The sequence below is a fragment of the Camelus dromedarius genome, chromosome 8, assembly GCF_036321535.1.
Source record: "Camelus dromedarius isolate mCamDro1 chromosome 8, mCamDro1.pat, whole genome shotgun sequence".
NCBI classification, from domain to species: Eukaryota; Metazoa; Chordata; class Mammalia; order Artiodactyla; family Camelidae; genus Camelus; species Camelus dromedarius.
Window position 1 is genome coordinate 73,117,790 of NC_087443.1, and position 23,580 is coordinate 73,141,369.

General features: G+C 37.5%; 1 protein-coding gene across 7 annotated transcripts in view; it reads left to right on the forward strand.

Moving 5' to 3' along the window:
- Positions 1-23,580, forward strand: part of INPP5F (inositol polyphosphate-5-phosphatase F) — a 77,162-nt gene that overhangs the window by 17,335 nt on the left and 36,247 nt on the right. For 6 of the 7 annotated variants that reach the window (XR_010381997.1, XM_064488489.1, XM_064488488.1 and 3 more), the window contains exons 2-3: positions 1,010-1,090; positions 16,393-16,529. Coding sequence is in view for 6 of the 7 variants with exons in the window: in XM_064488489.1 (XP_064344559.1) it covers positions 1,010-1,090; positions 16,393-16,529 (218 nt within the window). In the remaining variant the exon portion in view is untranslated. Of the gene's footprint in view, positions 1-1,009; positions 1,091-14,504; positions 14,523-16,392; positions 16,530-23,580 lie in introns of those variants that run through there. The other variant, XM_064488486.1, reaches the window with a different exon arrangement.

Genomic DNA, 23,580 nt, shown 5'->3' on the forward strand with positions numbered 1-23,580 from the left:
CACCACTAATGTTACCTTTCTCTCCATGAATGTAACAACCTTTCGTCGCCTGGGTTCCACAAGAGAATTAAGCCCAAGTGTCCTCAGGCATCTGTTGTGTATAATGAATTAGCTTCTCTTCTATATGTCTGGAATGGTACAAATTCTGTGCTATCCCTGGGAGAACTAAGAAAACGGTCATCTAAATCACTGTCTGTTCTGTGGTTTGGACAAGGAACCCTGATTGGGATGCCTGGCACATGGCAGGCACTCAGTATAAATGGAAGCTTGTGCCGTAGAAGTCACATAAAAGAGCACTGGCTTTCTGGATTTCTTTGCTTGGTATTAGCTTCTTTGGGAAAAGGGGTGGTAGCCTTTTTGGGAAAGGGTATCTTCCAGAGTGTGATCCAGTAAGTGGACATCTCTGTGGTGGTTCTCAGGCTCTGTCTTTGGATTTTGGACTGGCTATGGCGATAGGACCTTGGATAACTCCTTTCATTTACCCTCTTGGGGTGTACCAGCCTCCTTCCTCCACTGCAGGGCGCCAAAGTACTGCCTCCCATTCAAGTAGAGTTGCAGAATGCCAGTTATCTCCCCATAACTGTCCTAATGAAACCATATTCAGCTCTCGGGTTTAATACTTTTTCACAAATTGCTTGATAGTAATGTATTCAGTTCTGGGTGCTGATAACTGCTCTTTTGGGATGCTGATCATTTTTTACTAAACTACTAAAGATGCTGGTTTTTTAAATTGTCTTGTGACATTTCTTTAAAAATTTCTTTGAAGTTTCATACAGTTTTTAAAGGCTACTTTCCATTTACAGTTATTACAAAATGTTGGCTGATATTCCTCTGTTGTACAGTACATCATTAAGCCTATCTTACACCGAATAGTTTGTTACCTTCCACTTGCTCACCCCTACTTCGTCCTCTTCCCACTGGTAACCACTAGTTTGTTCTCTATAAAGATACTGTTTTAATATGTTTTTTGATGAGTATTTTCTCATGACTGCTTCTTATTTTATTTTAGCTACTGATCTACTTCTTGCCTGGAATCCCATTTGTTTGGGGTTGGTAGAAGGTGTAATTGGGAAAATTCAGCTACATTCAGGTATGTTTTATTAACTCTTTAAACTTGTCAAATTTAATGTGGCATTCTATGACATTTTTTCCTTTGAGGATACATGTAGATTCTTTAATGGCTTTGATTCCTTTGCCTTAATTTTGGATCTGCCCAGAGTGGATATATTTCCATACAAGTGAAACAAAAATAGCTCATTTTATTGCCCTTTGCAGATAGTGCATTTTTTTACAAATTTAAATTTTATGGCAACCCTGTGTCAAGCAAATCTGTTGGTGCCATTTTTCCAACATTTGCTTACTTCATGTCTCTGTGCCTACATTTTGATAATTATTGCAGTATTTTAAACTGTATATTTATTATGGTGATCTGTGATCAGTGATCTTTGATGTTACTACTATGATTCCCTGAAGGCTCAGATGATGGTTAACATTTTTTAGCAAGAAAGTATTTTTAATAAAGATGTATACATTTATTTCAAACATAATGCTATTGCACACTTAATAGACTACAGTTTAGTGTAAACAAATTTTATGTGCACTGGGAAACCAAAAAATTTGAGTGACTCATTTTATTGCAATATTCATTTTATTGCAGTGGTCTGCACTGAACCCACAGTATCTCTGAGATATACCTGAAAAGCTTTAGGCAGAGGGAGGCATAATATTGCAATCCTTTCTTTGTCTTAAAAAAACCCCAACAACTTATTAAATGCCTACTATGTGTCAGGAATTATGCTAGTCAGTTGAACACAACAGTGAGCAAAAGCTGACCCAATCCCATACTCACAGAGTTTACGGTTTAGGAGAGAAGACAGACATTAGTGAGTAATCACTAAAATAAATGTATAGTTATTTGTTAATTGTGGTAGGTGCTCTGACAGAAAGATATACCAACTATACTGATTTTGAGGGAGAGGATAGTAGGAATAAGGCTGGAGAAGTAGACAGGTGGCAGATTGGGACTGGTTGACTTTGGGCCAGCTGTCCATTCCTGATAGAGTCACCTCTGGCCAGGGAAGAGCATGGATCTGTGCATACACAGTGCAGTCCTCTCTGGGAGCCCTATCAAGGTCAAGCAAATTGATGGAAGGTCTAGGTTATTCACCAGGCCCTCCCTTGGAAGGACAGGCACCTGTGCCCTGGATTCAGAGGGAATTTTGTTTTTGAGAAAGTAGATATTATACAGGTAGGTGCCAAAAAGTCATGAAAAGGATTAAATGAAATATTTTAAGCACTAAGTTGAAGTATCTAGTCTTCCTTTGGTATCAATTTTAATATGAGTTATGAGCTGTAGGAAGCTTTGCTGTTACTGCTGTGTAATTGGGAGTGTAGCTACCTCTGTAGTGTGCTTTTAAAAATTCTTTTAAAATAAAATTATTGAGCATTTGGAAGCTGGGTTGATTTCTGGATATTATAAAGCACAAATGGTCAGAGACAGTCTAATTTTCTTTTTGCTAGATTCTTTGTTATTTTTTAGAATTTTTTATTAGGTAATGTTTTATAGACACAAAAAGCTATTTATCACAAATACGCAGTATAGTTTGCTGTAAAACAGTCTAATTTTCTTTTTGCTAGATTCCTTGGTTATTTTTTAAAATTTGTTTTTATTATGAAATGCTTTATAGACACAAAAAGCCATTTATCACAGATATGCAGTATAGCTTGCTGAAAACGAAAACAGTTACCCCCCACCCAGATTAAAAAATGAAATATGACCAGTGTCTTTGGAGCCCTCACTGCCTTTCTCCAGTTGTATCCTCCTGTCTCCTTCCCTTCAAGAGAACCTGAGATTTTGATTGTTGTACTTATTAGTCCATTGATCTTCGTTACTGCTTTTATTACATATGTATCCCTAAACAGTATGTTGCTAAAGTCTGTATTTTAGAGATTTTGTGTAAATGATATTAAGCTATTTGTATTCTTTGACTTCTCCCCCTGCCCCAACTTAATCCTTTTGAGATTTATCCATGTTGATGTATAAAACTTCAGTCCCTTATTTTCACTATTGTATGAATATATCATAATTTGTCCTTTTTTCTTTGGGTAATTGTTGTTTTTTTGCTCTTAGAAATACTACTACTGTGAGTGTTGTATATTCTGTCTTTGGTAGTTTTTAAATTCTTTCAGTACAAAGGAGAAAAGTATTTGAAAAGCATTCAGACATTGTGTAACATACTAAGTATTTTAGTCACACTCTCCTACCTGTCCACATTTACATACGTATATTTTTAATTCATTTATATGCTGACAGGATAATTTCACAGTTGAGTGTTCTGAGCTAAAATTCATTTTCTTTTGTTTAAGTGAAGCATATGAAACTTCTGAGTTATTTTTCTTCAATTTCAGTTATATCTGGGAACAGTGAATAAATCACTGACATCAGTCAAGAAACCTCAAGTTTTATTTATTAGCTTTGAGATAGAGAAGTTATATAACATGTTTCATCTATTGCTGTGTAACAAGTCACCCAAAAAGTTAATGCCTTTAGACGACAAAAATGTATAATATCTCACAATTCCATGGATTGACCATGTGGCCCTTCTGCCCTGTTCTTCTGTTGGCTGGGGTCATTTGTGTGGCAGCATTCAGCTGGAGATTTGCCTGGGTGTCTCAGTTTTCCTTCATGTGGCGTATATGTCCATGTATCTGATCTCACAAGGCCTCTCCTTGGGTCCCTTCTCTCTCCTGGATACTGGACATCCTTTCAGGGTGCCAAGAAGACAGGTTCCAATGTACAAGGGCTTATTAAGCCCCTGCTTGTGTCACTAAGCTTGCTAATATCCCATTGGTCAAGGTCATGTTGCCGAGCCCAGAGCCAGTGTAGGAAGGGGCTTCACAAGGGTTTGTATCCCAGAAGGCTGGGTCATTGCGGGCCACAATGCCCCGGAGCCCTGAGTTTACTTTGTAAACTGTAAAATGAGTAAAAATAACTGCCCACTTTTTTTCCGTAGGGTCTTGTAAGTCTCAAGTGAGATAATGTACCTGAAGGTGCTTAGTAAATTATCAATATTTTATCAAGGCTCCTTTGGTTGCAAGTACAAACCTATCAGCTTATGCAGACAAACTAATTTTTATTAGGAATTCAAGGGAACAAAACCAAGAAGTGGCTTTGTGCAGGATCTGAGATTACATTTTGCAGCAGGTAGTCTCTGACCACTTCTCCCCATGTATTCATTCTTCTTTTGGCTTTCTCTGTTTCTGTGGGTGGGGGGAGACAACATTTCTACCCTCATCTGGTATTCAAACCAACCTCAGCCCTCAAGCCAACCAACACCTGATGTTCCCTACAACCTCTGGGACCGACTGTCTAGTTCAGACGCCTAGTGGACTCATTTTTGGCTCAGCCTGATTCAGGGGCCTTCCCTGGTCACAAAGTTCAAACATGTCCACACCTCTAAGCAGGATGGGCAGTCAGGGCAGAAGGGTTTGCACTTGGTAGACAACTCAAAAGTCATTTCTTACAAGGAATGTCCAAGTATGTTACTGGTTGATGAGTTTCATGCAGTGAAAGTGTGGTCATTAGGAGGTGGTGAAGGTATGGGCATTCCCTGTGGTCAGCCCCTGTTCATATGCACTTCCCCTCCTTGCACCACGTGCCTTTCTTTGAACCAAAAATGGGAAGTTGGTAGGCAGTGTAGAAACCTGTTATATAGGGTATTTTGGAGGAGGGAGAGGTGGGGAATAGAGTGAACTAGAAAAATAACATATTTTTAAAAAGTAAAGAGAGGCAGGGAAAGTCTGTTTTTCACTCTCCTAACCTCTGTACCTTTTTTTTTTTTTCTCTTGTCACATCACTTCTGAGGTTTGGCTATTAAGAAAGGGAGTGGGGAAGAAGCAAAGGAAAATCTTTTCTGAGCTCCTTGCTGTTCTTCTTTCCCTCACCCACGGGAGAACTGCAGCCCCACCCTGTGTGTCACTCCACCCCCGGCTCCTCGCCCTGTGAGCATCCATCTTACTCTTCTCCCCTTGCCTTTCTTCATCCTCTGTCCTGGGCACACCTCGTCTCCTCCCCTCCCTGTGCCCCATTGAAGCTCTTGCTCTGGCCACGCCACCAGCTTGGCTGATGGGCAGTGTGCTCCTGGTATGTGTCGGACCCGAGATAGTCACTCCATGTGCATTTTCCCATGGGAGCATCTCTCCTTCTGGGGGTAGAAGATGAGGGGAATGAAATGTCTGTACTTAAACTCTTTCTCACTCCTGTTTCCCTCCTACTTATTCTCTACATATTAATGACGAATTTTTGTTCTTGCATAGTGAGATGGGAACATTAGTTTACTTGAACAGTTGTCATTGACAGTCTGAACACGGCGTGGGTGAGCCATGACTGTCATCAAGCTAATGGGGTGTAAGCAGTCATGACTTAGAATCTGTATTAGCGTGCTAGGGCTGCCGCAGCAAAGTTCCACAGACGGGAGGGCTTAAACAGAAATTTATTTTCTTGCAATTCTGGAGGCTTGAAGCCCAAGAGCAAGGTGTCAGCAGGGTTGGTTTCTTCTGAGTCCTTTCTTGTTGGCTTTTAGATGGCTGTCTTCTCCCCGTGTCTTTGCATCTTCACATTGTCTTCTGTGTACATCTGTCCAAATTTCTTTGATAAGGACCCCAGTCATATGGGATTAGAGTCCACCCTAATGAGCTCATTTTAACTTACTTATATCTTTAAAGGTCCCTTTTGTTAAAATAGGGTCACATTCTGAGGCACTGGGCTAGGATTCCAACATACAAATTTTGAGGAGACATAGTTCAGCCCATAATAGGAACCTAATGTCCTAATAGGAACCTAATATCACTGGGATGCTCGTTACAAAAGCATGTCAAAGAGAATTCCCCCTGTTGCTTTTGATACTTTATTTTACAGTGGGATAGGGCATTTTCCAAGTATCACTGACTCCACACGGGCCCCAGGGGTGAACTGACCCTGAGATCACATGATTGCCTTGGATCACGTTCAATCATCCAAGCCTCAGTTGCCGACTGTAAGACAACGATGATAACACCTCCTAGAAACAGCTATTATAAGATTTAATAAAACTCACATGAACTGCTTAGCATGGCTCCTGATAGTAGTAAGCATTCAGTAGATGCTGGCTATTTTTTTTCCCTTAGTTTTAAAGGTAACTAACTTAGAGGTGTCAGATATTTCACTAGAAAACCACTAAAGTTCTAGGTAAACAATTGTGAACAAATTTTAAAGTTGGACTGTTTTTTCCAGTAATATTAATGTTTACTGAAACTATAATGATACTAACATGTCACTAAAAGGCTACATGGTGGGAATTAAACAAAGTAATGTTTTTAGAAGTGAAATATTAGTAGCATTAGTGAAGGTTGTATTTCATAATCCATGTGCCCCTTTAGAAAAATGTGTGGTGGAAGAATTTAAAAGTATTATTTGTTTATGATAATCCTCTGCTGATAATTGCCTTTCCTTTTAGCAAGCTCTGTCCCCAAAATTGTTCTATTAGCCCAGGTGCCTAGAAAACAACCGTTTAGAACAATTAGCCTTTCTTTGGTTTGGAAGGTCTCTTCCCCTAGACATTTGCAGGCAAGTGGACTTTCAGCCAACATCTAATGGAAGTCTGTCTCCGACAACCTGAAGGTGTCTGACTTTGGTTTGATCGGTTGAGATTTATTAAGATGAGGAATAGGAAGTAGAAGGGACATGCAGTGTGCTAAATAGATGAAAGAAGAGTGAAGTTCCACGGAAAATCATTGTCTTCTATTCCTTGTAGTGTCTGGGAGGAAGTAAGAATGATAGTCAAATTCTTACCATATTTGTAATTACACATTAATTTTTGGTTTTCTTCTTTCTTGTTTGTCCTCCTTCCCTACCTCTGGAGAATAAGCCCCAAGACAGGGGCTATGTCTGTTTCGCTCACTGCTGTGCCCTCCTTTGCAGTGTCTATTTAAAAATATTCAGCAAATATTTAACAAAGATTTACGGAGTGCCTATTGTGTTCTGGGGGCTGCAGGGTGAGTGAAGCTCAAAGCTTCCAGGAGCGTAGAATTGAATCCTAAAGATGGACTTTAATTACCCAATTAGGTTTATAGTTGGACTTGAGCTGATGAAGAAGAAAAATGTGGGATGTTGTGAAGCATGTGGCAGAGGGGCCTGACTGGTGGGGTGTGGATCCTGGATGGAAAGCATCTCTGAGGAAGTGATGTCTGAGTTGAGGCCTGAAATATCACTAAGATAATCTGGATGGGACCAGGATGAGGGGTGGGGAGTGAGGAGAGAGAAATGGTGGTTGGCAGAATTAGCAGCTGTGCAAAAAGACCTCCATGACTGGTGTTTCCTCTATTTGCTTTTTGTGTGATGTCAGGGAGATAGCTGTATCATCACACAGATATCCACAAAAAGATTACTTGAGGCTGGAGAAGGATAAGCTCGTTATGATAAGAAATATCTGAACATGGAAGGCCCAAGTTTCTTTTCCAAGATATATTCAGAAATAGTTTCAAGAGCAGATTCTTAGGAATCTTGATTAATTTGGCAGGAGAGGCTTTTAGTTGAGTAATTAAGTGAATTACTACTCATAGTATTGAATAGCTACACAGTTCACTCAGGTAGCTCCCATTCATTAACATAGTGCTCACCACCTGCTGTTTCTCCACTTTTGAAGTGAAGGTATATCAGACATTAAAATGGGAAAATGTACTATGCATACGATTTTAAACTGCGACTTTTAGTCCTCTGCTGTCTTTAGAGACTTTGCTATGACATTAATGACATGAAATAGTTTTATGCTTTAGTGACGAATGAATGGAGTGCCACTAGCATTGCTTTAGTATTTATCCTAAAAAGCCATTAGAAAACCCCACTCTTCAAGGGCACTGGCGAAAAAGAGAAGCCTGGCAAGGTCTCTGCAGAGCTCTGCGCCTCTGCTGGAGGCCTGGTTATCCAGCGTGGCACTCATTCATTCATTCATTTAAAAGGGAAAGCAAGTTTATTTAGACACACACTCCATAGACAGAGTGGGGTCTGTCTCACTCAGAAGGGAAGGTGGCTTAGGAGATACTTACCCCATAGGTAGAATGTGGGCTGTCTCAGAAGGCAAGAGAGAAGAGAGTGACCCAGGCATGGGCTTTAGATAGTGCTTCTGTTTAAATACGAATTTAATTGTCTGTGTACACTTGCATTGTGAGAGAAGTAGATTGTTTTAGTGTCTACTGACAGCTCACATTGTAAAAACATGTAAGGATTGTGATGATGGTTGCACAACTCTATGAATCCATTAAAATCATTGACTTGTATACTTACAATGGGTGAATTTTATGGTACATAAATTATATCTCAATGAAGCCATTAAAAATATTTAAGTCAGAAGATAGCTTTTGTTGTATCTTGTTGTCATTACTGCTAATTTTATCTTAAATAAAAAAATTAAATAATCTGCTTTTTGGTAATGTAAATGGGATTTTTTTCATGTACTAAAGTTGCTTTGAGGGGAGTATTCTAAAGAAACAGTATTTGTGACATAACATTTCTGCCAAAATAGAAATAATCCAAAATATAATTTAAAAAGTCATTTTATATTCACTTTTTATTCATGAGGGTCTCAGAAGTATTTTGAGGTAAGATTTTCATTGGTGACTAGATTCCTGGTGAATCCTTAAAAGATTCTTTAATTGTCGTTTAGCTGACCTGTTCTGTTAATAGCTTTGGGTTTTGGAAGCAGGCAGCTAAGTGGTGCGAGAGGTTCCTTTCTTTGGCATCTTCTCACCACCCTTTTTTGCTTCCCTGTTCCCTTTACTCTCTCCCCGGGTACTTAGGTGCTGAATGACCCTTCCCTCCTCTCTTTGCTCCCCTTGGCCTGCTCCATCACTTATACTTCAGAATTTTCCATCACCTCCCTTGTCCCTGAACTGAGCTCCAGTCTCCTTGGTGGAGATGATTCCACCTCCCTGGTAGGAGCAGTGCTTGAACTGGACACATGAAGGTGACCCACAGTTTTGAACTCCCCCAAGGACTCATTAGACGAACATGCTGCTTATTTCTGAGCATATCTCTAACTGGCAGATGCTTATATCCTCAGGCAGAGAGGCACTTTAGAGGCAGGCCAGCTTGCCTCTTCTATTTCATGATCATTCCATTGTCTAGTTATAAACGAATTTGTTCTTAAACGCTAATTGTTTTCCTCAGTGATTCCTATGGCAGTGATAATAAGTTTTTAGCACCATAAAGAGAAGAAGCTTGTTAATGTAAGAGTGACTGTATGTATAGACCACCTGTAAAATTGTTTTCTATATTTATCTCCTTTTATATTCTTACTGAGCTTCTTATCTTAGTGAATATTTTGAAGTGATTATGATCAAATTATTATCAGGTCTAATTGTGTTTAAGAAAGAACAGTAAGATTGTAAAAAGTTAATAAAAGGGGCAAATAGAATAATAGAGGAAGGAATAGAACTTAAAAACTTAATCCAAAAGAAGGCAAGAAAAGAAAGTATATAGAATAGGTGGGACAAATGATAAAATGGTAGATTGATTCTTAAATATATCAACAATTACATTACATATGAATGGACTTAGTACTCAGTTAAAAAACAAAGCTTTTCATACTGGAGAAACGATAACGTTTATCTGCAAGCTGCTTTTAACACAGACACGTTAGGTATATGTATACAGAACAATCAAAAGTAAAAGGATAGAAAAAAAGAAAAACCAAGCAAATGCTAACCTGCTAAAAGCTGACATGGCTATACCAGTATCAAAGCAGTTGGCAAGAAGTGTAGAGAGATACACATTTCAAAAATAGCAAAAGGTTCAAGTCACCAGAAAGACATAGCAATTTTAAATTTGTAAGGCCCTAAACCTCAAAATATAAAAACAGCACTGAGTCATTTGGCTTAAATTTTAGACTGTCAACTTGAAACAACAGAAAAATACATAAGTATTGTTATTGTCAGCTTGACACAGAAGAAAGGAAAGGTGAGCTGACTATAATCCCCTTTCCTCATTTTTTTTCCTTCATACCAACACATCTCCATCCTCTGATTCATCTGGTACAAATACAGACTCCTTCGAGCTTTCAGAAGCATAATCTGCAGAAGCTCTTCAAGAATTGAAATACTTGTTATTTGAATATTATGTTACAAAGGACTTTGGAGTATATAGTAACCACCTGGGTTAGTATTTATTGGTATTTATAATTATAAATCCTATTGTGCTGGCTCTTCTGCTCGTAACTGACTTGCAGTGTTAAGTGGGCAGGGTACTGTCTACTTTGTCATTTCCGGGCGTCTCCTCCATGGATAGTGCAGGAGAGGTGGACCTAGGAGAGGGGAAGGGAGTGCTTTGTTCTCAGGAATACAGCCTGCAGGATTGGGGCAGGCTAAAGAAAGAAAAGGCATGAGAGTCGTGATAAGACTTGCTTTCTCTTTTTATTTTTGGTCATAACATGAATGTTTATAGAGAGATGTAGGGAAACTGGAAAGTGCCCCAAAAAGCAGTGAAACAGAACCTACAAAATAAATTGTGGTTATATGTTACAAAAGTAAGTAAATAAGTTTTTTCTCTTAGAAAAAAAGTCTTTAAAAAAACCCACGGAAGCACTTCACATCGGAACCAGTCTTTAGAAAAGTTGAGCCAGAAGAAAAAAAACAGAAAAGCAAAATCATTTCCACAGAAGTATTTCATTCACTTCACGTGTCTGGCACATAGAATATGTACTGTGTATGTATTTCTATCAGTAGGAGCGCATTTCATTGAATCTCATTTAACCCGTTTGCCAACATGCCTCACTGCCTCTGCAAAGTCTTACTGGTGGATGTACTGGATGCTCTGAAGGCTGGTGGGAGACTGGGTAGGAAGCCTTCTCTCTTCTGGTGGCTCAAGGTTTCTGTTTATTTCCAAACCTGTTTATACCTGTCTTACTCAATGTTGTAATTACATAATCAAATATTAAATAAGCCCATCAACTACGAGTACACAAAAGAAAGACTTCCTATTTCTATAAAAGCTAAATTAAGTGCTTTGGAAAAACTAGATAAAGCTGTGTTGCATTAAAAAATTTTTAAAAGAGTAAATTACAACACCAAATACTCACTAGTGCTCTTTCTCAAAGAAAAATTCTCAGTAAGTCAGTGTACATTTGAATGTTTCATATGAAGAATAAATTATGTATGTTTAAAAAGTCATTCTTAAGCTGTCAAGTAAGATTAAAAGGACTAATGTCAAGAATGGTGACCAGTTGCTCTCCATCTCTACTAGTCTCTTTGTATGAAAGAATTCACAAAGTGGACTGTAGATTAGATTTAAAGAATTTCCATGGAGTGGGGAACAGTGGTCAAAAGGAATATTAGTTTTATCTGTAATGTTTACATTTTTAAACAAATGGGATGTATTTTTATATTTCCTATGTAATTAACATTAACAGAAATAAAAAGGATTGCTAGACACTCGTTGTTGGATCAGATGCTTATCTTTTCTGTGTGTTGGGAGGATGGATAGCCATGTTGAGAAATAATGTAGAGGTAGTACTTCCCAGAGGTGAAGTCATGAGTAGGAAGAAAAGATTTTCATCTGATTTTAGGGGAAAAAAAATTTTTTTTGAAGAAAATCTTTATCCTACTATTGCTTATCCTCTTTTAAGTGAGTCTGTTATAGTATAGGGCAAGCAATTGAATCTTTTCCAGGACTATTGTTTGAGCTTACCCTAACTGTCATACTTTTCAAGGTAATCACTTCCTAACCAGTTTTCTTAACTTGCTGGGGAAATCAGATTTTCTTGTCTGTCTTTTCCTGAAAGAGCCAGGGTTACAAAATTGGCTTCCCAACACCCCCCCCCCCATTGTAATATAGTTAAAAAGTTGAGAAAATATCTTTATGCCAAAAGACCTTGCTAGACTAAGTTACCTTTGATACTTGGTTGATTACACCACATATCCAGATCTCAGTGTGGCAGCTTTAATCAAGCCAAGTTTCTTTTCTGGTGGGTGATATAAATTAATGGAATAACCTGTGTTGGTGCTTTTAAAAACTTTATGACAATTATGCCTGATGGATACTCAGATTGCTAAATAATAGTGATGCTGTACATCTATGTTTTTCTTGCCTTAAAACTCAAACTAGAGAAAATATATTTGGATCATTTAACCTTGTAACTAACATGCTCATTTTTGCCAGACTTCCAAGCTTCTACATGTTATTGTTGTGTTTTGTTTCAGCTAAGGCAAAATAATTACAGGAATACCGATTGCTGTTATTTCCCATGAGGTTTTTTGTTTGTTTTGCTTTGTTTTCTAGAGTCAGTGATTTTGCCTGGAAATGTCTCAGTGTCCAATTCAAAATTTTGTCTTTTTTCCATTGTGATCATTTTAATTGTTCCTTTGAACACTATTTCAAATACCTATATCTTTGTGTTTGGCAGGAAATATATTGTTAGTTTTTTATTCTCTACTCTGATAGGTAAGACTCCTAGGAAAATCTTTTGTACTTTAGAATGAGCTTTTTTTTTTTTTTTAACATTTTTTTATTGAATTATAGTCATTTTACAATGTTGTGTCAAATTCCAGTGTAGAGCACAATTTTTCAGTTATACATGAACATATATATATTCATTGTCACATTGTTTTTGCTGTGAGCTACCACAAGATCTTGTATATATTTCCCTGTGCTATACAGTATAATCTTATTTATCTGTTCTATGTTTTGAAATCCCAGTCTGTCCCTTCCCACCCCCGCCCCCTTGGCAACTGTCAGTTTGTATTCTATGTCTATGAGTCTATTTCTGTTTTGTATTTGTTTTTTTTTTTTCCTTAGATTCCACATATGAGTGATCTCATATGGTATTTTTCTTTCTGTTTCTGGCTTACTTCACTTAGAAGGACATTCTCCAGGAACATCTATGTTGCTGCAAATGGCATTATGTTGTCATTTTTTATGGCTGAGTAGTATTTCATTGTATAAATATACCACATCTTCTTTATCCAGTCATTGTTTTTGGACATTTAGGCTGTTTCTATGTCTCAGCTGTTGTAAACAGTGCTGCTGTGAACATTGGGGTGCAGGTGTCATTTTGAAGTAGGGTTCCTAGAAGGAGCTTTTTTTTTTTTTAAATTGAGACATAGCTCACAAACCATAAAATTCACTCCTTTAAAGTATCCATTCAGTGGTTTTTTAGTATCTTCATAAGGTTGTACAACCATCACCACTATCTAATTCCAGGACATTTTCGTCATCCCAACTTACTTAGATTATAACTAGTAAATATCAGTTTTCTATCTTACTCTTACTTTTTTCATTTTGAGCAACGTGTGAGATTGAAAACAGAAAGACAGGAAACTATATATTAAAAGACTTATGAGATAGTAACCTAATGAAATTTGTAGATCTGGGTGGAAGTCAACTATAAAAGTACATTTTTATTTGTGGTTATTCAATAAATTATTTCAAAGCAGATTCCAGATATATATTTATCTGCAAATACTTCAGTATGTTTTTCAACACCATACTTTCCCCTCTCCGTCATCATGTACTAGATTACAGACCATATTTTCATGGGTACCTGTGTCTGTCTTCTCTGTCCTTTTCTAGTATTCATTTATCCGTTCCTATACGGGCATCACATTGTTTTATTTACTGTAGCTTTATAATATGTTTTGCTACCTGGTAAACATTAGCTCTTAGTAGTAATAACATGAATTATAAAAGTTATTTAATCCTCATAGCTCCTCTCTGAAATAGGCAGTTTTATCCCAATCTACAGATGAGAAAACTGAGATTTAAGCAGTTAAGTATTATGCTGCAGTACGTGGCAAATAAATAATTGAGCTGAAATTTGAAGTTGAGTTCTGGCCTCAAAGTTCAAAATATTGAGGCTTCTCTGAAAAGGGAAAGCTACTATTTAAAAAATATTTTTCTCCAAAACATTGTAAAATGATTATAAATCAATAAAAAATGTTAAAAAAATTTTTTCTGTTGTTCAAGATCATTTACATTATATTTTCTCAGATTTAATCTTCATTATAACCCGCTAGGTATACTGAATTCAGTCTGTAATGTTTTTTACAGAAGCACCTCAGTTTTTCATTTTTTGTGTATGAGTAGATAAATAACTTTAAAAATACGCATATTTTATTTTTAAATGTATTTGAGTTCATACGTTGAATTTCAGTATTGCAATACCAATTTTTTTTTTGGAAAAAAGCATACCTTTTGGTTTCCCAAGTTAGTCTATGTGTGGGGTAAAACTTCTGTTTGTAATTTAATATTTTTCTATTTTTGGTACTATACCATTAGATGGCTTATTGGGAAGACATTTATTACATTTGATTATGCACATTGTGTTTTTGTCATTGCTGTGATTTCTTTAAATTGCAATTCCCCGTGTCAATAGGAAGACAAGAAGACATAAACAAGGAAGAGGGCTTCCTAATATTGGCTTGTCTGATCAGCTACCAACACTCTAAATTGTTCAGTGTAAAACAGAAATTATTCTTGTAAGGTTAAGAGACTTATGGTAAGGATTTATTTTTATTCAACAGACTGTATTGACATTCACCTTATTTATTATGGGTTATGTTTATTGTGTGTTAGGTGCTTGGTAACCTTAATCCATGCCTGACATTCTTCCCAGCATATTATAGGTCCTCAGTTAGAGTTTAATGATAATGAATAATGAAATGACTTATAAAAGCCTTGAAACTTTGGAATAGATTTGCACCCTACTTTATAAATTATGAAATGTTTTCAAACTCTTGGATTTATGAAATGTTTAAAGCACATCTCCAAAACACTGTCCCTAAAATGAAAGCTTATTAATATTTAGGGGGAAAAATGGGGGAAACTAAAATACTATATATCCCTTTTTAAAATCTTTTTTCATAAGGAGGATATATATCCGTTATGCCATTTTTCTTTAATAAAGAACTCCTGAAACACTGTTTCAATTACTTTTATTTTTGTTATCGATTAGGTAGTTTTTTTAAAGGGTGTTAGCCTTGTGATATGAAAAATTGCTTTTGCATACTGTCTTTCATAGACTATTTCTCATTTAAATAAAAATATTTTATGGGAACTAGAACTTTGGATTGAAAAGATAACTATTGGGCCTCTAAGTGTTTTCTTTCCTTTCTCTCTTGTATTTATTAAATATTTCTTTCACTTGCTTTACACCCCTCTCCTCCACTTTCTTCAACATGTTTGCTTATTTGCTCAGTCCTAGTGTATACATAAAGTAGTTTTGGAATTGCTAACACATACCCTTTTGAAGAATAAATTCATTAACTAGAGTACAATATTGTATACAATTCTTTTTGTCTTTATCCTTGCAAAATACTGTTTTCCAAAGTTATTTAGTTTTTTTTTTTCTCCTCTCCTACAGTGTGGCTACATTTTTTATCTGTAACAGAGTTGGGTTACTCTTAGCATTTTGTTTTGGGTTCCCTCCACATTCTGGTTGATTAGAACTTTTTATTTTTGAGGAGATTTTAAACATTACCATGGTTCTAAGAGTCAGAACTATGTGAAAGGGTATTCTCAGAAAGCTAGTCCCTTTTATCCCATTGCTGTTTCCTCCTACTAGCTCATTTCCACCTACTCCTTGTTAGGTAACCAGTCTCATTAATTTCTAATTTCTTTCTCTTTCTTTTTGTACAGATGAGCAGATACATGCATATTTTCTCTTACCTTTCTTACAGAAAGGGTAGCCATGCTCTAGGTACTCTTTTGTGCTGTGATTTAATACTTTACCCTATTATATTATACCCTTATATATTAATAATATATCAAGTTTATTCCCTTAATATATCCAGGAATCACTTCTTACCAGTTCATAGAATGGTTCTAACTTTTTCACAGGTGCATAGTACCCCACTGCATAGATGTGCCATAGTTTATTCAACCATTTTCCTGTGTCTAGCCATTCAAATTTTTTCCCAGTATTTTGCAGTTAGGGACTGCTGCAATGAATAGATTTTAGTGTATATACTTTTGTGTTGTTGAGGTGTATCATCAGGGTAAATTCACAAGAGTGGGATTGCTAGGTTAAAAGGTAAGTACATATGTATTATTGTTAGTTGTCACAACATTTCCCTCCAGAAAAGTAGTATCTGTGTTCCCACCAGCACTATGAGAGTACCTGGTTCCCACAGCCTTGCCAGCAAATGTGCTGTCATACTTTTTTATTATCTCCAGGTATTGCAACAGTTTAATGTACATCTCCGCTGAACATCTTTTCATACATTCAAGGGCCATTTGTGTATCTTTGTTGTGCGCTTTGCTTTAAAGGATTCTATCTTTTGCACATTTTGTTAGATTATTCACCTACAGTTTGCCAGGACAGTAGCACTTTATAGAAACAGACATTAAATATGGCTTTTCTCTTTCAGATCTTCCGTGGTGGCTTATTTTAATTCGGCAGAAAGCTTTGGTGGGCAAACTTCCAGGAGACCATGAGGTCTGTAAAGTTACCAAAATTGCTGTGCTATCACTTTCTGAAATGGAACCTCAGGATCTTGAACTAGAGGTAAGATGAAGTCTCAGGAAAGTTTAGGGAAACTTGGTATAGATTTAATAGCAAGTATGAGGATTTGCTTTAATAGACCAGAATCATATGATTTTAGAGCTGAGTAATCTTTAGAGTAATTTAATCTTGTGATTTTCAAACTTCACTTTAGTAGTGGATCTTTTGTTTTAAAATCTGTGAAATCCAGTATATAAATAGATGCATAACATTAGAGCTGCTTTGGTTGAGGTGGTGATGGGGGAAGAAGGGTTCCTTGGGGGCCCTGCCTGCCTGGCCTCTCCTGGAAAGCCACCTTCTGCTTGTAGGGATCCCTAGGACTTTGCACAGCAGTTTGAAAGCTGATTTGGGGGAGGGGAGAGAGTCAAGAAGGTGAGATTTAACTTTTACTATATCCTCTTTTACCTGTATTTCTTGACATTTTTCTAAGGCTATATTTTTTCGTAATTTTTTTTAAACAAAGTATTTTTGTTTTTTAAAAAAAGAAAACCACTGATCTAGTGAGACTTTTTCATTTTCCAAGAGGAAACCAGGCCCACAAGTAGAGTGACTTAAGGCCAAGATAATGAGATTGCCCAGGGCCAGTGTTTGTCTCCACACCAGGAGCTGCCACCGCCTGGTAGAAGTAACCCATGAAAGCATTTGTATCCTCTCTGCAATCAGTGTGGGGACATGGCACCACTCTTTGCAGGGATGTCATCACTCTGCCATAGTCCTAACCTATTTTGATCACTGTGTGATGTGCCAGGCAGGCCCTCATGGTTAAATGGATTATCATATTTAATCCCTTGGACTACTGTATTAAAGTAGGCACAGTTACAATCCATATTGTGCAGGCGAAGAAAGAAGGCTTGGCGGAGGATTTACTTTACAGCTGGCACGTCCAGACCGGGACTCAGGCCGTCCGGTCCGTATCACTAAACTGAGCTTGCCTCCCTGTTACCTGAACAGCAGAGGGCCCACTGACTCATAACTCAATATGTGTCTTTCTAGGCTGAGTTCTTGGGAAGGAAGTTTGGGACAGGGTTAAATTGTTTAAAAAACTAAATACAGGCATACCTCAAAGATACTGTGGGTTCAGTTCCAGACCACTACAGTGAAGCAAATATCACAATAACATGAGTCACACGAATTTTTTGATTACCCAGTGCATATAAAAGTTATGTTCATCGTATATTGTAGTCTGTTAAGTGTGCAAGAGCAATATGCTTAAAAAAATAATGTACATACTTTAAAAATATATTGCTAAAAACTGCTAACCATCATCTGAGTTTTCAGTGAGTCATAATCTTACAGTAACATTAAAAGATCACCTATCACAGATCACCATAACAAATATAATAATAATGAAAAAGTTTGAAATCTTGTGAGAGTTACCAAAACGTGACAGAGACCTGAAGTGAGCAAATGCTGCTGAAAAAAATGGCACCAGAGTTGCCACAAACCTTTTTGTTTAAAAAAAGCAAAAAAGCAATATCTGTGAAGTGCAATAAAATGGGGATGTGCCTGTAAAAGTTATTTTTATGCTTCACATTTTATTGTAAGTTTGACAATTCAGCATTAGGAAACATTACAGTGAACCTAGGAGGCTCCTATTATTTGTTACAGGAATCAAAAGAAGATCAGAGTACTTCATGTTGTCCTTTAATTGGTACTAGAGATAGAATACTGCCCACGATTGCTGATCCTTAGATGACTTAGGTGGCATTGGGCCTATTAAAAGCAGGTGTTTGCAGTTTTGTTTGCATTTTATTTAGCAAAGAGCAGCCAGACTAACAAAAATTGTATCAGTTTACTAAACCAATAAACTCGTCATTGGTGTCTTTTGGATGATTGCTGACAAGGTCAATGTGGCTTCCTGTCACCAACCTTTGCCTTGAGGGTGAGCACGCCTTGGGCAGCATTCTGGTTTGAGTATTAATCCTGAGGACCCTGATAGTTAGACTTAGATCAGGGACCAGCTCGTCCAGCACCTTGGTCACCTGTCAGTCATCAGTTTGCGCATCTGGCAACCCCAACCCTGGTGAAATGAACTGTCCTCATCCAGAGATGGTCGGGACTCTTGCTGGACTTTCCTGATGCCCTTTGTGGCCACCAATCTAGCATTTGAAATTAGTAGCTGACTACTGTATAAATGGGGTGGTGGAGGGGAAGATTAGGAAATGACATTTAGTGGAATTTTAAAATGTGAATATGATGAGAGCTTTACAAATGTCTGTATTCTGAAGACTTTTCCTTTTCTCTCTTGATACTCTCAAATGAAAGAGATTATCTGCAAATCAAAGTGAAAATGATATATTCCCCCACGTGACGTAGCTGAGTAATTTTACAGCACTGTTAAATGGTATGAGCTGCAGCATTTGCCAGGAGTACTAAAAGTATGTTAAGAATTGGAAATATGTAATGACCCTTACTAATTAGGGGTAAGCGTGATTATAAAGAAAAAATTTGCCAGATCCCATTTTAGGGAGTAGTTTGGCATGCTTTTCTCTCTCAAGAAGATGATTTTAGAAGTTTGTATTTAAGCCTTTTTTCCCCTTCCTTTAATCCTATTTATGGTAATGCGGCTTTACAACAGTGAACAATAAGGGGGAGGGCAGAGTACAGCTACGTGGAAAATTACGACTACTTGCTTATTTTCTGACATGTTAATTGAAATTTTTGATATCCTTATTTCAATTTCATATAACTCCATCTAAAAGGCGCTTTTAGAAGCATGATAATTTTGGTTTTTTCCTTTTTGTTTTGTTTTGTTTTGTTTTGTTTTTTGATTATACAGTAAATTGTAACTGAGGAGGAGAAAAAAATCCCCCTACTTAGAAATAATCACTGTCAGTATTCTGGTGAGTTTTAATGGTTGTTTCCATTTGCCCTCAGCTCTTTGGAGGAGCAAAATTACTTTCAAATTTTCATAACAGTTCTTACTTTTTGCATCTTTGTGTATTTTTTTCCTACTTAACTCCTATTATTTTTCATGGCCATACACGTATTATGCTCATAAGACTTTTTTAAGCATAACTGGTTCTTATGTCTTCTTAGTATGTCTTTGTAATTTGGACGTCTGTGTTACCGGTTTGAATACCCACTGCTCTTATTCTTTCCCAGCAGGACCCTCGGGCTCTTTAGTGTGGTCACTGTTGTCAGACTTTCTAGGGCCTCAGCTGTCTTCTGTCACTGGAGCAGAAGCACTTTTGTTTGAGTTTGGAATTAATAGAATTTCTAGTTTTCTACCTCGGTTGACTTTTTAGTTCTGATATATGGCTTATTTGCTTGCCAGTTTTAAAAATAATTCTCATACTATACAGTTCACCCACTTAAAGCACATAATTCAGTGGTTTTTAGTATATTCAGAGTTTTGTAACCATCACCACAATCAGTTTTGGAACATTTTTATCATTCTAAAAAAAAAAAAACACTGTGCTCATTAGCAGTCAGTCCTCATTTCCCTCCAAACCCCAGGCAAATCCTAGGCAAACACTAATCTGCTTTCTGTCTCTGTAAGTTTGCCTATTCTGAACATTTCTTATAAATGGAATCATACAATATGTGACCTTTTGTGACTGGCTTCTTTTATTTGGCACAATGTTTTCAAGGTTCATGCTGTTGTAACGTGTCAGTACTGAATTCCTTTTTATTCCTTTGTATGGATATACCACATTTTATTTATCCATTCCTCCGTTGATGGACATTTGGGTAGTTTTCACTTTGGGGCTGTTATGAATAATACTGCTGTGAACATCTGTGTACAAGTTTCTGGTGGGCATTTGTTTTCGTTTCTCTTGGAAGAAAGAGAAATTCCATACATAGGAAGGAATTGTGGGGTCATATAGTAACTCTGTGTTTAACCTTTTAAGAAACTGCCAGACTATTTTTCAAAGCAGTGTGCCATTAAAAAAAAATCTGTACAAGGGAATGAAGAATCTGTGGAGTTCAAATAAATGAGAACGTAGATGTTCTTTCTTTTGAAAAAAATATCCTTTAAAGTTTTATATGCTTATGTTTCATGTCTGCGTATCTTATTTGCTATATCTTATTACCTTAATAGATAACTGCATCATTTTCCATATTTGGTTTCCCAGTAGACATCTGTTTAAAATTTTAGCTCCAGATGGACATAGATAGATACCAACTTTTAAAGTAAAATCATTTATTTTCCTTAAACGACAGTGGCAACATCAGTTTTTAATCTTGGTTGTGAAACGTAAGTTGCTAGAATAGTAGAAAAACCAGGGGAACACCATGGTGCTTGTGGTGGTGGTTTTCTTTTTGAGACTCTGTGTATCAGTGTGTGATAAGGGCCTAAGCACACATTACACAGGGCTGGCTGGGCTTCTGGAAAAGGGAAGATGATCCCACTGTCGACACAATGTTCTAATCCCAAGAGCTCTGTCTAAACAAAGCATTTTAGGACTGGAAGGGATCAAGCCTAAGAAGTAATTTTCTCCATCCCTGTTTTTTGGTAGGACTGATTTTAAATTTACCTTTTAAAAAGGTAGTGGTCTGTGCTTTCTTTCTTTTTTTTTTTTTTTTAAAGTTAACTGTGTATATGGAAGATTCTAAAATATTACTTGAAAATGTTTATGTTTAAAGTAATTTTAAATTTCTATTTAGAAAAATCAGTTTTAAGAGACAGAGATTTCTAGATAAGATGTTGTAGTGAATTTGTGCTTTGCTCACAGATCCAGATCACAATCCTTATTTGGAAACTTTGGGGCCATATTTGTTTTAGAACTCCGGTTTTGGGGAATTTTCAGAAGGTTATTCCACGTATTCTATATATGCCCAGTGAGTCTGGGACGTTACCCTCAATACAACACTTTAATACTTCTTAAAGAATCGTGAATATTCATGCTAAAGAAGGTAAACGATGACTATAAATCACTTCATTATCAGTTCAGGGTTTATTTTATCAGTAAATGGACTTGTAACAAACTTTTAAAAACAGGTTTCAGAGGGTTTTTTTGTTTTTTTTTTTTAGAGCTGTTGATTAGGTAGTTAAGGGATGTTAGGCCTGCATCAGCTCTGTTCCAAGCCCAGAAAAGAGGATAGAGGTACAAAGAGAAAGCAAAAGAAAAACAAACAAGTCATTGCCAGGCCTAGACAGAAGCAGCATCTTATCACCATAAATGGGATTGTGGGTCAAACTGAGGCCATAGGCCTCCTGGATTCTGGATCCAGAAGCAGGCAGTGGCAGGTGGAGATTTGGCCCCTGCACAGTGAAGGGAACACAAAGGGCTACGTTGGAGATGGGGGCCTGGAGCCGTGTTCAGTGTGTTAAGCCTGATGCTGGAGTGGGATTCTCCAGTTCATGGAAGGAGGCTATTAGGTTGTCTGCTCTAAGTGGGATAATTGTGCATAAAATAATTTTCCTGTCTGTTAAGCCAGTAGAATCTCCCTGAGAAACACTGGTCTGGGCAAAAGATAAGGATCTGAATTAATACAATAAAAATCAGCATGATGTAGTTGGGTTGATAGGAGAGACTTTAGCAAGGAGAATAATGGAAGATGCCTCCAAGGTTTCTTAAGTGATTGGGTGGGTATTGTAATCATTGCCTGAGAGCGCATGTACCAGAGAAGGAGCAAGATTTGGGAAACAGACAGGTCAGTTTTGGAGATGCTGAATTTGAGGGACTAGTGTGTCAGTAGTGGGGAGATGTTATATTTTTGGGTCATGAGCTCAGAGCAAAAGAGTGGAGTTAGAAATATGATGTTAAACATAGTAGTAGTTAAAATGAGGAAAGAGGCTGAAATTTTCTAGGCAGAGCATTAAGGATGGGAAGAGAGCTAAGGACAGAACACTGGGAACCACTATCATGTCTAGAGATAGGAATGCCAGCAAAGAAGACAGAAAAGGAACAGTCAGAGGTTGGGGAAGAACCCAGAGAGACAGGTATCAAGGGACCAGAGGAAGAGACATCAGGGTGTAATCATTAGTGTCACATTCTTAGACAGATAGAAGGTTTGTCCTTTTCAGAGTGAGGGGATCCCTGTTTCACTCTGCCTGAGCAGTTTCACCGGGCCTTCACTCGTTGACCTACCCCAGTCAGACTGTAGTCCTCACAGTTGCAGTGACTGTGACACTGTACCCTGCTAACTCACAGAGGAGATCTGGGTTTGAGGAATGGATTTTTAAAAAAATTCTGGTAAACTTGGACAGTGTTAAAAGGTGGTAGGAAAGGGGCTGTTAGGGAGAGAGAGGTTGGAACAGAGGAGAGAGGAGATGAATGATGGGGCAAGGTCCTGATCCTAGAGGAGACACAGCAGGAAACTAGCCCTACAGAGAAAAACGACCCCCATCCTGAGAGTCAGGAGAGTGTGGGTGCAGACTCGACGTGCTGCTCCAAGATTGCTTTCCAATAGCTGGGTATTTAGAATCATCTTTGATAGATTCCTAGGGGAAATTTTTGCTGGCTTGAATGTTCTTAAGGAATAACTGTGTCTGACAAATGCATAATATCCTGTTTTGAATATTAAAATTGCAACAATCTATAACGAGGTTTGAGGCATGTTTTCAGTTTTTTTAAAAAAGCATTATGAATATGACGATAATTATTAACATTCTATATGAAAAATCGCTAACCAACAATTGCTCGGTGCTACAAGCAGAAGCAGTAGCAGGGAACTAACAAGAGCTTCTCTACTGCCCCAGTGACTGTACACTAACGTAGGTGAGGGTGTGTGAGGTGTATTCATGGAAGAAGGGGAGTGATGGTTTCCCAGGAGTACTTTTATGCCCCATGTGTGAATCTGGAGGTTACCACTTATATTTGTAGCGTCAGAACCCATTCATTTGCTTAACAAGTATTTTTTTTGAGACCTCCTATAACAAGTACTTCTAAGACCCTGGAGATTTGTGTGTCAGTAAAAGATTTCTGCCATTTTAGAATTTACATTATAGTGGAGGGGGCCAAGTGATAAACATCAACATAATTATGCTCTGTTGTATGTTGGAAAGCAATAAATGCTATGGGAAATAAAAGTTGAGCATAGTAAGGGTGGTGGGTGAAGTGCTGAAGGGTGGAGGTCATGGTAAGGTACCTGGGGAGAGGGTATC